General features: G+C 37.6%; 3 protein-coding genes across 6 annotated transcripts in view; 2 read left to right on the top strand and 1 right to left on the bottom strand.

Moving 5' to 3' along the window:
- LOC137281884 (FERM, ARHGEF and pleckstrin domain-containing protein 2-like) overlaps positions 1–8,400 on the top strand; it is a 130,553-nt gene extending 122,153 nt beyond the window's left edge. For all 4 annotated transcript variants that reach the window (XM_067813574.1, XM_067813573.1, XM_067813571.1 and 1 more), the window contains one exon: positions 5–8,400. In XM_067813574.1, coding sequence (XP_067669675.1) covers positions 5–98 — 94 coding nt within the window. In that variant the 3' untranslated portion in view covers positions 99–8,400. The remainder of the gene's footprint in view (positions 1–4) is intronic.
- LOC137282102 (uro-adherence factor A-like) overlaps positions 1–17,158 on the top strand; it is a 390,886-nt gene that overhangs the window by 30,919 nt on the left and 342,809 nt on the right. The gene's annotated exons all lie outside the window — the stretch shown is intronic.
- Positions 9,389–14,975, bottom strand: LOC137281883 (transmembrane protein 254-like). The gene is made up of 4 exons (XM_067813570.1): positions 14,832–14,975; positions 13,257–13,357; positions 11,842–11,901; positions 9,389–11,267 (listed from the first exon to the last, which is right to left on the bottom strand). Exons 1-4 carry the CDS (start codon positions 14,937–14,939, stop codon positions 11,153–11,155), a joined length of 384 nt encoding a protein of 127 aa, XP_067669671.1. The 5' UTR covers positions 14,940–14,975; the 3' UTR covers positions 9,389–11,152.

The following is a 17,158-nucleotide window of genomic DNA, read 5'->3' as shown; positions in this document are numbered from 1 at the left end:
GCAGATGGATGGAAGTGATCAACAGTGCAACCAACAGCTCACGTCGAGTCCGTCTCTTCAGTCGCCTTGACTCAAAGATGGAGGTGGACACGCCTTGAACATAGTGCCATAGAGTTATCTCCCCTATACAGGCTGTTCTGTTGATGTTTCAGAGAATTAATTTGTGTAGCCAATCTGTTGATTGTACTATATTGTATATAACCCTTTGGAAAGCTGTACCTGAAGGGGGCGCTGACAATTCGATACGTTTGCAGCTAGAAATGTTACGATATGAACAAATGTATGTGGAAGTATTGAGGAGAGTGTCTTTTTAGGTTTAGTGACTCCATGAAGATGATGGCATTTTTAATGGCAGATAAGAGTTTGTAAGCAGTTATGATGTAGAACATCTCATTTAAAATGTGAACAGTGATTTTGAGTACTGACATAACAGACTGAGTCAGGACAGAGGAAAGTGCTTTCTAATGTGTGATTGTGTGAAGCCCTCTACTATGTTCAGCATTTATACCAGTGTAACAACAATGAAGACGTTGACAGAATTTATGGAAGTTTGGAATATTGTCAACAATTTACACTGTTTCTTAATTCAAAATTCTGCAGCAGGAAAGCTTTAGAAATTTCAACCTGTCCATTTCATGTCCATCTTCGTCAAGGGAGATAATAACATTTTTGGGCAAGTCAATGTCATGATACTTACAGATTTTAAATGATACTAGTTCCCCTAAAACTCATGTCAAGCAGTACATTCATTTCATAACCTAATTGTAACCTTTTTTAGATTAAGTCATGTTTTTTGTTGGTGCTGATCAATATGTCTTGGCATCAGTTTGACAGTCAAACTGAATTTAAGGATTTTATGTTCTGCAATCACAAACCATGCTTCAAGTAGAAACAAGACAAAGTTTAATCAAGAGTAAAATATGTTAAAGTTCACTCTGCTTGTCTTCTAATTCACATATCCTGCTCAAACTGTAATATGGATAATCATTCAGTCCAATAAAATACACACGTTGGACAATCAGTTTTATGTATCATGAAAAGACTAAATAATAATTCCGTTAGTGGATTGTTATGTTGATCAGTAACATAATAAACTGATACCTCACAACAGCGGACGTGTTCCATGAAGCAATCCCAGCATGATATCTGTCGTATGTCATTGTCATAGAATGAGACCTATGACAGTCATAGCTTCGATCTCTGGAATGGAACCATCTGTTGATGTATGCAGTGGGACATACCGTTTTTCGTCAAATAAACATATGTGAAACACTTGATTAATTTTAATTAATCCTCCACGTTATCAGCTCTGCTATTAAAATACAGTGGTAAAGATTGTCTTGAAAAAATATATGGCCATGTGGTTAATTCAGGAAATGAGGTAACTTATTTTGAAATAGAAGAAGGTAGCTGAAATTGTTTAGTTATTTCAATGAATCTAGTATGTATGGGTAAGAATATTGCACAGTTCCCAACACAACTGAGGTCACCTCTGCAAGACATTCGTATTATAACACCTGTATACTTTGTTATTATTTGTTAAAGTCGGTCATTATTCACAAAGACTTTGTTTGTTTATTGTAACAATATTTAAAAATATTCATCCTATAAATTCAACAACAAAAATTCTGTTATCTGAATCTCTACCAGAATTGGAGTCCAGTTTTGACCATATCATTACCACCAACAGGCCAAAATAATCATGTAATATGCATTTAAGAAATGTTTTCCAATATTAATCTTGCTTCAGCATTTAACAAATTTACATGTAACATTTGTACAGAAAAATAAGTAGAGGTAAAACAGCTTAAAACAGCTGTGGCCAACAATATGTTGGTACAGGTTGTTACCATAAGTTGAAATAGAAATTTGTGACTATTTATTCAGTAGTTTAGTTTGTAATTATTTCAGTAGATGAAATCTTGAAACAAGTAATTTAGTGCTTCCAAATATTGCAGTGTGATAGCTTTAACCATTTATTTGTTGCTTCCAAGAATTCATGAAAGTCATAATTTTCCATTAGGTGCAATACACAAAATAATGTTAGTCCGTATAATGCCAAACTAACCTGAGAGGGATCAAAACATTTTCAAAATTTACTGGTCAGATTTATTAGTATGAATTACAGTTGTGTACAGATGGTAGTAGAGTTGTTAATTTATGTCCCATTTTAATTTTGAAATTAAATCAAAATATTTATTTTTCACTTTACTACTTTAACTGTCGTTAGTTTCCTAATAAGACAGTGAGAGTTGTCACTGTCATAATGGTAAAGCGCCACTTCAGTGACAGGTGTCAGCTATTTCCTTTGGTTTTTGAATGAGAGTGATTTCCCTTGTGTATGAGAGTGATCTCCCATGAGTATAAGAGTGATCTCCCTTGTTGTGTATGATGGTCAAGATAACCAAAACTTCCTTCTTTCCAATACTGCACAGAACCAAGAATTTGCTTGAGATCTTATTATTTTATTGGAGATAAAAATTATGTAACTAACTATCACTTTGTGTTTCAAATGTTTTACCACAAGTTGGTATTCTGTCATTTGCTTCAAACATTTCTTTGACAGTCAGATATATAAGCAGTTATACATGTATATTGAGCTGTTGTAAATGTTTTCATTATTTTCTTCTACAAAAGAATTACATTAATTATAGTATAAGTACAATGTTACCATGGTTCTAGCACTTACAGGATGTGTCATAAACAGACAGGTCATAATGCCTGTTTCAGTAGATATAGCTATCTAATTGCTGGTTCCACCTTTCCTTGAGTGTGTTTGTTAATCTCTGCTTGTCTAGACATCTGTTTATAATGCTAGTCATACATCATATTAAAATCGAATCACGTTCCTTAGACATGGTAATCATAATTGTTTTATAAATTTAGCCTAATTGACAGCAAATTTTTGAGTTTCAGAATTCTTTTTCCTTGAAAACTGTCATGAAAATTCAGTGAATATATTTGGAAATTCAATTCACATCCTCCATTGACACAGCCCCGATGATGATGTATTTGTAACCAACACCTATCGATTTTTAAAAGGGGTTGAGCATTCGCTGTGCTCGTTTGGTGAATTTTTTACGCTGTTTACAGAGGAAGGGGAAAAGTGTGGTATGATTTGAGTGGAAGTAGCATAGAGTATTGAAACATAGGAGAGTTGTCTCCAGTAGGTAGATGCTAACATATCGTATACCATGTCTTGCACAAATATCGCATTCTCTGGTTGTGTTGACCTTTTTCACTGATGGCTCCAACCTGATTCACCCCTCATCCTGCAATAGACTGTTCCAGATTTGGAACATACTATTTTTGTTACAAGGGTGGACAGGTGATACATCTTAATGGTGCTTTTTGCTTTTAATAATTATGTATCTCTTTTGCCTTTTATTTGATTCTGATTTTAGGAAATGTAGCATTTGTTTGCTTTCATATTGCGTACAGAGAGAAGTGATGTATGCATGTATATTGCACAGTGTTCGTTTAGTTGGGTGCAAGATTAATGCAATTATGATTTTATGAGAAATAGCACAAGAACTTGGTTGAGGTGTGTTTTTGTATGTCATTGATCAATACTTGAGGCTGAAACTTGAAAAGACATTGTATGGTTACATGAAGATATCTGTCATGAAATTACTGAAATCTGACGAGTGTTGAATATGGAGGTGAATACGCAACAGAAGTTAAGAACATTCATTATGGGATAACGCCTCCTAGCTGTATGTGCTCCTGCACTTATATTGAGTTGTGGATGCCCATCCATTATTGTTAATCACATTTGTTGTATTTTGTCAAGAAAATCCTGACTTTTCCATTGTTTACTTTGATATGTTGATACATGTTTGAAAAGTTATCCATTTTATAATCAATACAACGTTTGCATAATCATGTAGAATTTAGTTAAAATGGACTACAACATGTGCTATTAAATTAATCGAAACCAAATGGAGTCTAGACATTAAGGAAATGTTGTGTTATTCTAGTTACCATGGCAATGAGAATGGAATTGTATGTATACCTCAGTGCCATAACTTCATATAGTTTTCATATCTTAGTATATGTATCATGATAATCGCCACCACTCATCCCAAACCCTAACTTGGAACTCTCAGCCCCACAGTCATCAGTTTCCAATAAAACAGCCTCAAAGTCCCATCCAATAAAACATTAGCCCCAACTTGGAACTCCCAGCCCCACAACCATCAGTTTCCAATAAAACATTAGCCTCGAAGTCCCATCCAATAAAACATTAGCCCCAACTTGGAACTCCCAGCCCCACAGCCATCAGTTTCCAATAAAACATTAGCCCCGAAGCCCCATCCAATAGAATATTAGCCTCCAAGCCCAGTCCTATAAAACATTAGCCTCCAAGCCCACTCCAATAACACATTAGCCTCCAAGCCCCATCCAATAGAATATTAGCCTCCAAGCCCAGTCCTATAAAACAGTAGCCTCCAAGCCCACTCCAATAAAACATTAGCCACCAAGCTCAGTCAGATAATTTCCGCATTTTATTTCACAGCTCATCTTTCAACATTTCCTACTTTATATTAGGTGCATGTTTGTTTCTGTTTCTAGCTCATCGCACATGTACTTTGCTGTAATGATTTGCTCAGAGGCTATATTTTGTTACTATGGCAACTCCCTTCTAGTGCTTGACATCCACCAGAACATAGAAACAGAAACATGTTCTAACAAAACCTACAGAACATACCAGATACTACGCTTTGTATTCCCCACATAGGGCTTTGTAACAATTACTAATACAATCACATTTTGATCAGTTGTGAGGTATATGTGTGAAACAGAAAGTAAGACGACACTTGATTCTACATGTGTACATTTGCAATATTTTTCAAATTTTTCAAATGTAGTGTTGTAGGGATTTTCCAAGTGATTTCTTGAAAACACAAATGTCTTCCAATAGAAATCGTCAACACTATTGACTGTTCTTATATATTTATGTCATTTTAGAAAACAAAACAATCACCATCTCATGAACTGTTTGTATGGTGAAAGAATTTTTCAAAACCTAATGTTCTGTTTTAAAACAAATGTACAGTTGTTATAGTCATTATTTTCTGTCTTATCTTCAAGTTGCCCTCCTTCATCAACTTACAGGCCATCATATAACAAGAATGCTGTTCACAGCCACGTCAGACATAACTCACTCACTCAGAAGAGAACAGAACAGAATGCAAACCTTAGATTCTCCTACATGTATTTTACTTGATAGACTTGAATTTTGTTTTCCATACCTACTTCTGGGGAAAAGATTCATTTGTTTAACATGCATCTTGTAAAGTTTATTGCATTTTAATGCATAGCATTTTTTTTCAACTAATTTCATCTCCATATAATTTCTTGATTACAACACTCCCTCTGTATTGTACATACTTACTACAGCAGTTTGAGAGCACAATGTTAATTTAAACAGACAATTATTAACCTACAGAGTAGAAATGTGTTAAAATAAAAACGATTCCCGGAAACTTGAAGTAGATGACCTCTCTAACTTCCATATAAGTCTGAGGATTAAAGAATTTTATCATTTTCAGGCTTTCTGATAGGTCAGTCATGTTGTGTGATTGAAAGGTACGATATGTTAATTGCAGGCACTCTCTTGCAAATTGATCTTACTGTTTCTCTCTTTGAAATAATCAGACAACTTTTGAAATAACCTATTAACTTGGAAATGTTTGTGCCATGACTGATCCGAGAAACAGCTATCTCAAGTTTTTGAGTGTCTTCTTTCTTTCTGTATGTTTTTGACTTTAGGACCAACATTAAACACAGTCACACAGCATGGCTATGTGACTGTGTTCCCAACAACACAACTTCCTGTATTGGCACGCGATCCATCATTAGCGATGTCATTGATTGTACGTCATGCAAAGTCATGTGTTCATTGTATCATTCAATGCATTGTCATTGGGCTCTGGCAGTTAGAAAGAACTTGGACTGCTTTTGATGGACTGGCATCCATGAAGTGGTAATTGAATGCCTTACAAGGGGAGATAACTCATCTTCCACTTCTCCAGCACACTGATCGGAAAAGTAGAGAAAATATTATGTTGGGGCTGTTTTCATATGGACGTTTTGTTGGCTGTACTGATCAGAACTACAGGCTCAGAAATTGTTAAGAAAACAAAACGTAATTATCAAAGTGATAATTTTTTTTTTACAGCAGCCTCAAAAAGCGTTTAGATGAGGAAAGTGACAATTAAATGAGTCATACTTCAAATGTTTGACAATTCTGGCAAAGATATTTTGATCACTTACCCATTCAAAGAAAACTTTAACATGATTAAAAATATCCTCCACATAGAATTTGATTGTGATCAATGTAATGTACACATTTTCCCAATCTGTAGAACAAATGCCTGGCCACAGATGCCAAGAATTAAGGGCTTAAAATGTCAACTGACAAAATCAGAGACTTGAGTCGATGTCAGGTATCAAGATACAGGAGTCTTTCTATCAGTCAGAGCCCCATCTTCACACAAATTATGAGCCTTAGAAAGTTGAACCAAAGATATTGAATCAGTATTTGATGTCCTACTGTGACGGCTCTACAATGGCTGCCACAGATACACGGTTATGGGAGCCATCACTAGATGTAGCCTTTATACGAGCGGATGGTCATAATATCTGTGGATAGATTTGGGTATTGAAGACACTGAGGCAAAGCAGACATGGGGATCCTTGCCCTTTTTAGCTTTGTCCAGAACAGTGTGTTGAAGCGTAGAGTTCAGTTGATCACCCAAAATTTCAGAACGTGTAGAAGCTCTCAGCGAAATTGTGTGTTTGATAAGCCATGGCTTCAGCATATTTATGCTTGTGCTAAGAACCCATGGGTAGTGTTAATTGGTTCTCTAATATGTTCAGGAGTTAAAGACAACATAGATAATCAGTTTGCGCTTGTTTAATCCTTGAGGCACATTTAGGCAGCTGTCAGCAAAGTTAGAAACCATTATACAAGTACAAACAATGGAGCAGTCAACACTTTACTGGTTAAAAGGCAAAATATTGTTTGTGATAATCCTCAGCAGTTTTAGGCACTGTTTAGTTACTGGTAAACACATATAAGATGATCCACGACCTGACAAATGACCCCAATTTGCATACTTGGGAACGCCTCACAGAACGATCCACTTGAAACAAGAGGGAGACAGGTTGTCTGATAAATATTGAAAAGTTCATTTTCCCCGTGCGTTTCATGCATGAATTGTTATAGCATGCTCGATTTGGGAACAGGTACAATCCCAACGAATTGAATAAACACAATATACTGAGCAAATATGTTTAGGACCACCGATCCATTTCACGAACCAAATGACAATTTCCTGGGGGGTTTTTTTTAACAAAATTGTTGAATATCTAAAATGCTTGTCAATGCCCCAGTCATCTATTTGTCTTCGCCTTAACTAAAGGTTAGCGTGGAATATCAGAATCTTATGCCTGAAATTGCAGTCTTATTATTCAAAGGAATATGTGGTGTTGCCTTCATGTCATGGTTAGCATGTATTGCACATGCATAATCGTCAAGCTACCTGTAGCAGCCAAGTGTACTCGCCCAATTCGTTGTACCGCCTCTCGTCACAAATGCATTTAGTGTGCAGGATCATCTAATATGTGTCTAGCAGTAAGAATTCATACCCAGATATTAAAAGACAGTAACCACAAAACATTTTTAAAGAATTGAAATGGCTTGTTTTATCTGTATCTGATATCACTCGGTGTCAGTGTAGCTGTTCTCTGCAGGTACCCCCAGATACAAGAAATGGTCATGGAACATTTGATTTGCATGTATGCAAAAACTGCATGTTTAAAGTTGACTCCCTTAGATAAGTCAAGATCCCGTGATCTTTGGTTCTAATCCCAGACTTGCCAATATTTTCCCTAGGTGGTACACATATTCACCAGTGTTGCTGTGGGCGTCCCTCATCACATCGAAATATATCAAATACAGTTCAAAGTAAAATATACCTAACTCTATAGCCAGACATTTTTTGCCATTTAAGCAAGAACTTTGCGCATATGAAATGAACTACAATTATTTGATTACAACTTTAGTCAAACATATTTTTTAATGATCATGTGTTGGTTGAAAATGTTTGTCATTTTATTTCTAAAGTATCTTTAGCTGGTCTTAAATAATTCAGATGATATTTGCCACACCGCATCCTCACATCCGTGGGTCTGATCTCACTGTCATACATACTGTCATCTGTTTGCCAGCGTCAGGGATGACCAGTTCTCACTGGCAGAAAAGACCAGGGGCAGAGCCTGGTCTCCGACACAAACCATTCAGCTGCCTTTCAATCGCTGTCATCCCTGCTGTGTACACATGTAAAATTACTTGTAAAATAATGCAATTGTAATAAATGAAATATGACAGAATATTTATCGTGTGTTTTGCGAGTGAGAATGACTTTACTCCATTTTCAGCTATGGTAAGGCTGGAGCACCAGACACATGGTTTTGTTGGTTGTGTAATACTGCACTCCGCAATATTACAACTATATGGTGGTAGGCAGTAAATAATTGAGTCTGGACCAGACAATCCAGTGATTAAAATCATCACTAAATGATATAATTGGTATCCGATGACATGCATCAACCAAGTCAGCATGCTCAACTATGTGACCATGTTTGTTGCCTCATATGACAAGAATGGGTTTCTGAAAACAAATTGTGACCAAGATCACAAATTGACACACAGTCAAGTCAAGTCATCAAGTCTGACGACCCTGTCCAGTTAATCTCTTCTTATGACAATCAGTTTCACCGGATATGCCACAACCTGCATCCCCATTACAACCTTATGCAATGCGTTTCATGTGTTGTTTTGTTCCACGATCAGCACTATTCCAGCTATTTCGCACCTGACTGTAAATAATGACATCGGGACCACACAATTCAGTGTTCGACATAACTGGCCAAAACAACCTTACAGGCATTTTTATATTAACAACACTTCCAGACTTAATATCCTTTGCACAAAATATACTCCTTGATAAAAAAAACTAGTGCTCTCCACAAAATCATTTAAGTTTCCCACTCAGCATCTGATACTCAAGCAAGATCCTGATCAGAACACAAACACTAGATACAAATTCAAAATTTAAATCATGAGAAATGAATAAAGACATCTGATTGGCTCAACGAGCATCACATACTCCTTTCAGACTGGTCAGTCCAAGTTTGCTCGACGTCTTGTCAGATGTCTGATTTTAATGAGATTGTTCATCAGATGCTTCAGAAACTTCAACATGCAAAGATATGAAAGTCAAACTCTTTTGAATCATGCACTTAAAATGGTAATGGATGCAAACTTGATCTTGTCACTATAGGGCTGGAATAATCAACTCATAACACTGAACAACACTTCTACAAAAATCCTTCTTTATTTCATAACTTTATGTAAGAGTATACAAGATATAAAAATAGATGTCAAATATTCATATTCTCCTTAACAAACATTTTCTCCACACCTTACAAATGAATAGTCTACACATAGCTAGTATTAAGGTCTACTCTGCTTTCAGCAATATTCCAACTACACAGCCGGGGACACCAGGAACAGGCTTCACAAACTGGGCGGGAATCAAACCTTGGCCTTCAGCACAACAAGCAACACTTTAACCACTCTTCTACCCCAGTGGTGAGACACAGACCAACCCTTAAGTCAGTGACGGAATATTGTTTTACGCTACCTCAGCATCCCAGAGATCACATGCAGGCAAACAGAAGGACTCCACCAATCAGTATATAAGATCAAGCATGGAAGCCAGTGGCTACTTGTTCCGGACTTCTATGACACTGGTCCATCCCTTTAATCTGAGCACTGCACACAATTATCTGTTAAATGCCAAACTCACCAAATGTCCAGTGGCCAGTATAAATCATCATGTTGGGCCGATTAACCAACATCTGGTGTTCAGCATTTAAAGAATGAAGGAGTCACTTCTCACTCATTCCATCAAGTGAGCCGGTTCAAAACAACACAGGTTTCCAGGACTATTTCTAAAGATTTTACATATGTGAATGGATATGGGTTCAGTCAGCAATATTGCAGTCATATGAAAGACAGAAGCTTCTGATATTTTACAAGCATTAATTCTAGCTCTTCATCAGTCAATACTTTAAGCAAGTGGCTGGCTAGCAGCCTCCTCTAATTTGACATTACAAGAAATTAGTGAGACAACAAATTAATGAGACAACAGCCAACATGGAAAACCAGGACCAGCGCTTGATATCTACTCAGGGTGAACAAGCATCCCTGGTGTTTGAAACAGTACCATTTTTCTGAACAAGATATCTATTAAATGCCACTCAGCAATCATCCAGACTGGAACAGACAAACCAGTGATTGAGCAATGTTGGGATTTGAAATGGTGCCACCAAAGCATGAGCTGTCAGGAAGGTTTTCTAGTCAGTACACTGGTAACATGGCAATACTTTACTTGTATGGATCCACAAGGACAAAAATAACATCACATTGAAAAAACATCAATCTAAACATGCCTGCCACATGAATGAGAGGCATTGGTAGGTCTGCATGCATGTGGGCAGGGGCCTGAATAATGGTAGAGCTGATGAAGAACCAAACTTCACGTGTTACATAGCTATATCGCAACCAACGAAAAATGAAACCTCATGAGATTACATATCTGAAGTGGAATGCACAAGAAAAGCAGGATTCATGGAAGTCAGCTTCTTTAAGCCATAAATTTTGTTTCCCCTGATGAGATCAGCTTCTTTCAGGGCCAAGATTTTTTAAGCTCTCTTATCCCTAACATAGTCATAGCTTCATAAGTGACATACATTAACAATAACTTACGACTATCTTAGCGCTCAGAGACCTTCGAAAATCTAGGCCCAAGTCTGGGACTGGGCCCTGTTTGTCACAGTAATCGTAGTACTAAAACAGTCGTAAGTCTTTGTTATAGTATGGGAGTCACGATCATCTTAGTGCTGTAATTGTTTTTAGGGACGGCACCGATCCAGTAGTACTCTTGGCCCTCCTGCCCACTTCAACCTAAACTTCCACCATCATATATTACATTGAGCGGTCCATTGGAATTAAGAGCACCAACATACATAGTATTACATGGTAATATGTACAATAAAATATGTTTCACTACATTAGTTACAACATTTTCTTGTGAGGCGAGTATGGTTTCAGCCTAATCAGAGAAGCAAATCCGAATATCAGCGTCTGTAGCGTCCACTTGACAGATGCCCCCATGTTGAGCTGTTTGTCTCTGAAACATACAATGTGACTGGGGAAAAGCGGGACTCAAACCTGAGACTAAAGATGTCACAGCGCCCCACCTAAATTGTGTCAACCAACACAACTGGGCCACTTATGCCCTCACGAGCTAGGATATGAGTATTTCTAGCATATTAGCTACCTAATAATATTGGTCACACTCTTTACATTACACATAGACCTCCAGTAAATCAGAATATCATCCGACTGGTTTAAACAGAAAATACCACTTGGTTGCAATACAATGTCACCCAGGAGATGCCTTTCAGAGACATCACAATCAAATGACATCAATAATGTCCTTGAAGCTGATACTTTTTAACACTTACAACACTGGTTATTACAGTTTACAAACTGTGAAAGGAGGAAGAATGACTTTGGATGATAATTAGAATCCTACTTTTCTGTTTTTTGAACAAGAACATATTACCACTTGCTGAAAGCTATATAAAACACCCATAATGCCTCAGGGTATGTATTGACTGAAACTGATCAGTCAATATCAGAAGACATTGGTTGATATTCCTGCATCAGTGGGATACTGCTACTAGCGCTAGTATACTCACATGCAAAGCTTCTCCGCATAAGCTGCCTCCAGACAGTGCAGAACCAACGTCATCACAGTCCTGGGAACACAACACCATACAGAAAATATATGCACTGTAGTGTGCCAAATAGTTTCCAAATTTTGCTAGCCAATCAGGCTAGCTGTACCTGAAAGTTACAGAATAATTCACTAGCCAAAATTGTGAATGCAGGAACTAAGGAAATGATTGTAAAAATGTCTGCGTGGCAGTGGCTTCATCCTCAATCATGATTTAAAAGTATTACAACTTACATTACAAGTCAGAGAGAGCGATACATTTACAAAATGACTCCATGAAAATTCACTAGACAGTCAGCCCAGTGACTGTGGAGATTTTCTGGCTCAAACTGGATTTTCACTAGCCTTGGGTTAGCGGACCAGTGGGTTTTTTTGCACACACTGTTTGATGGCTGTTAGATAATGAGCAGGCTTAAAAACTATATCAAGATCACAACAGGCCATGATACACATTCCATTGACTTAGAGTCAGCTATGTATCAACAGACAATCAAAAACAACCATTGTGGACACTAGTGGGGTAGAGATGTACATCCAAATTGCGTTTTGCATAAGCCAGCCATCACTATATTTGAAATCAATCTGGAGACTGCCATCAGCCATAAATGAGCGAGTGGGTTTAGTTTTATGCCACACTCAGCAATATTCTAGCTATATGGCAGCGGTCTGTGAATAATCAAGTCTGGACCTGACAATCCAGCGTGAGCATCAATCTGCCTAACTGAGAAACAATGACATGTCAACCAAGTCAGTGAGTCTGGCCACTTGATCCTGTAAGTCACCTATTACGACAAGCATAGTCGCCTTTTGTGGCAAGCATGGGTTGCTGAAGGCCAATTCTACCCCTGTCCTTCACAGACTTAAGCCATACATAAAACATCAGGGTCAAAAGATGTTTTTCTGAATATGAAGACAGGAAGAAGAAAGTTATGTTTCTGGGCATCCCTGCAGTGTCTGAAACTGTTTCCTGGTGAAATACTGGCCATGTTGTTTATCATGAAACAACAGAAATATTCTTACTGTAAACCATTTTAAACAGTATGTGAATTTAACTAATATTTGTTGTTTAATTCTCCACTCAGCAATAAACCAGGAATCAGTGATCCAGAATCAAGTCTGGACCAGACAATCCAGTGACTGACAGCATGAGCATCGATCTACCCAGTTGGGGCACAGTGACATGCATGAACCAAGAACGTGAACCTGAATACAGGTCACGTTAATCACCTCTCATACTATGAGCATGGGTTGTGGAATCAACTGTACTCCAAATGCTAATGACAGTCCTAACTGAGAGCAAGTGGGTTCCTTTAGTTGATAATATAATTGCATTTTGCATTTATATGTTTGGTGAAGAATGTCAAAAGGACAACTCACAAGCCAAGTAACACACTGGGGTAGGTTTTGCCAAGGTGTCTGGCAAAGTCTCCTAGCGGCCCAAGACACATGGGTATCCTGTCTGGTGCAAATGTGGAGATCTGAAAAAGAACAAAATTGTTTAAACAGTTATTTACTTGAATTTGTCTATCTGTGAGGTCATAATAATAACAACAAACTTTGCTTTACACTTTTTTCTGACATGTGGGTATATGTTTCTCAAGGTATGTGTCAATCAGTGTACAGTCGTGGGACTTACTATTCATCAGTCATCAAAATTCTAACAGACTTTCATGTTATTTTAGTATAGCTGTAATAATTTTCATTAATTCAGTTTTCGATATTTGATAGTCAAATTTTGCAGGCTGTTAGGAAACCATCTTGCGGAAAGATACATAATTTCCCTGTAACGTTCCCTCCAGTATTTTCCACATGGTTACACGAGCAACACATATACAATATTGTGTATTATTTCCTCATACACCGCCATGTTAAACATTCCCACAGCCTCGACACACATCAATCAAAGTTTGGTCATTCTTGAAATACTAAATTGAAAATAAAATGGAAATGTTTTAGCAGCTGAGATCATTCATCACAAATGTGAATAATATGAACAATATCAAACAAAACATAATTTCTAGACAATTCCTCTAGCTACACAAAATTAACACGTAGGTTTATGTGAAATTATGCACAGTGATGAATACTTATGTCAAATGACTATATCTTACAAATACCCCAACTGGTGTATAAGAATGCCTTATCTGGTATAATTAAGTTGAAAAATACATCTTCCGCATTATAATTACTTCACCTGTCTTATGATCCTTAGCTTCTCATTCAAAATAATAATAAATATAAGCAACATAATTCTTTCCTACTTTCATTACACAATCACTACCAAATGCAGAATAACCCTTATGATTTCAACAACATTAAGAGAATGTCTAACTATGGAACTTCTAACACTGTCAAGACCTGGTGATTGCATAAAGGTGAATATACCATGACCAGCAGGTGGCACACATGAAATCTTTCGCATTAAAACTTCACAATAAGCCAACACATTTTTCTTTAAATATTTATTTAAACCAAAATTAAATTAAACAATAAATACATTACATGAAATATTTCAACATGACAATAAAAAGGAGTACTTTGGAGAATATCAGAACTTTCATTTTCTCTGACTATCTATAATCTGTTCACATATTTCTCAACAATGGTGTAGGCTGTTTATCCGGCCAGCATAAGCACATCTACCCCAGGTAACCTAACCTAAAAAGGTGTTTAGATTGAACAGTGCCTGCTCTGGATAAAAATAAATAAAAACTAAAATATAGTAGACAGGTGTGTTTCTAAAGTTTGGGTGCACAGCACATCAAGCGACCAATAACATGCAAAAACCGAGTGTTTGGTCCTTCGCAACTTGGGTTGGTTGGTACCAATCAAATGCTTTCACTTCAATTCAAGTTCAAAACAATTTGTGTTTACATAATTACACCTGCAGATCCATACGTACACAGTTGCTGACAGAAGCGAGATGAGACGTGAGTGAAAATTAAGTCATACCCCTAGTAACCAGAGTCCGAACAATATTGCCACTACCAAAAACGGGTTAGGAAATACAAAATAATCCTTGTTGGCAGCTTGAACCTGCCTCCTGTCTCGCGCGGCCATGTTGAGGAGTTACACGCCCATGTGAGTAAGGGAGACAACTTTTGACTAGCAACTAATATATGCGACGGTAAAATCTTCAAATCTGTAGAAAATTGCGCGTTTTGTGCGCGCCCAAGTTAGCCTAACGCTCAGTTTCCTAATATATAAAATTTGGATGGAAACAACAACAAAAATTCTTGTCAAAATATAAATGGAGGCTCAGTGAGATGGGAGATGGTAACCCTGAGGAACTCTTGTACTATAGTAGACTTGCTTCATTTGGGACGTTTGCATTGCCAAAAGGGTTGAGCCGTAGAGAAAATAATTTTGTTCGGGATCTATGAGACAAATTAGAGCCTGTGTGAGTGTTTGTGTGTTTTTAACATGCTCAGCAATATTCGAACAGTATGTGAATAATCCAGTCATGACAATTTTTTTATTGCCATTTGAAGAAATCATTTTGCCATGTCCGCGTCCCGATCATCCGTTTGCCCACTGCAAGAGTGTGTGTAAGAACGAGTGTCACTGAATCTACAACTCATTAACACGACGTCGTGCTAAACGGGTGCAGGCTAAAACGTCACCACAGCAAAACGGCACCTGGCGAAAACGTCACCGTTTGGACAGAACGGAACCTTCCCTTGGCGAAAACGTCACCATATACAATTTTAAAAGGATGAACATTGATATGATGACTTTATTGTATTGTGCATCACGCTACCGTGAGATATGCGCAAATGATGAAGATTTCCCCTTTGTATGTGTTCGGTGTGAAGGGAATTCCTTTGACAACATGCTGGACACCGTCAACTTCCATCTAAGTCTGGAATCAACTGCCGAGTCGAATCCCCCAGAAGAATAAGCTATGGATCTGGACGCTGATGTAAGGGCTCCTCATATATGTGACATTAATATATCATCAGCGTTACTGCCACCTCCAGACGACCATGATGACCGTGAACGAACTACGATTGAAACCACCATCCTTGATCCCCATACAGCTGATATTCCAGAGAACGTCTTTACAGTCGTGGACACTGGCTCCCAGAAAGGAAAAAAGAAGCTTGTGGATTCGTATGGATTCACATATGTCATTCGGGTAAGTACAGACACATCTTCCTAAATACATGTGTATGCAAATGCAAATGTAATAGTTGATTATTAATATTTAAAATATGTTTGAAATAATATGATATTTTTTGTTACAGAAATCAACGACCAACCGAACGTACTGGCGTTGCAGTGTCAGAAACAAAACAACAACGTGTCCTGCCTCGGTAATCCAGTTCGGAGATTCGTTTGAAGAGGGAAAACACCGTCATTGTCACCCACCACAACCTGGTCAGTTGACAGCGATCAGAGTGAGAGTGGAGGTAACTATCGTGTTTGTTTAATGATTGTCCGAACTGTGTGAGGACATTGCTGAGGTACTGTCTGTGCAAGTTTGTGTTCCTCTGCCCCGAACCAAACCATGACAGGGGTGTTGTAGGTTTGGTATGGTTTGGTGTGTACGTGCGTGCATTCATTCATTCATTCATTCATTCTCAAACATTTATCATTAGGTCCGGGCCAAGGAAATGGCGACACATGAAACATTTCCAGCAGGAAACAGATGGGTTACACAGTACTCAGGAGAACAGAAGTTACCGCCAACACTCTCAGAACTAGCATCCTCAAACAGGCCAAGTCGTCAAGTTGCAAGCCTATCAGCAAGTGCCCTGGAATGACGCCATAATGGAATAATGGGCTTCATTGTTGATTTTGCGTGTAGGTATTTTAATGAATTTTCTTTGTATCTGTGTGTTTGTGCATTTCTACAAAGAGTAGAGGAAATAAAGTGGCTGCGCCATTTCTTTATCTAAAGCGACCTATTAAATGTAGTTTTCGATGAAATTTCCATCTATGTAGATTTTATTTATATATTCAACGTAACGAAAGTACCATCTACGTAAACGTGAGTGTCTTCAACGTTGATGAAAGTATTTTCCGCGTAGACGTAAGCGTTCATGAAGCCATATTCATCTTTGAAGAATATTCATATTTGAAGTTACCGAAAATTACCGAAAATGAGATTGTTACAGCCATTCAGTCTGTAAAGCAAAATAAAGCTCCGGGTATAGATGGAATTCCACCCGAGTTGTATAAAAATTCTCCACATCTGATTCCTTATATACAGTCGTTGTTTAATTCTATTCTAGACTGTGGAATGTTTCCAGAATCTTGGAACACAGGAATGATTC

The sequence above is a fragment of the Haliotis asinina genome, chromosome 4 (assembly GCF_037392515.1).
Source record: "Haliotis asinina isolate JCU_RB_2024 chromosome 4, JCU_Hal_asi_v2, whole genome shotgun sequence".
NCBI lineage: Eukaryota > Metazoa > Mollusca > Gastropoda > Lepetellida > Haliotidae > Haliotis > Haliotis asinina.
The sequence above is the reverse complement of the archived record's forward strand: the minus strand, read 5'-3'. Positions and strand labels throughout refer to the sequence as shown.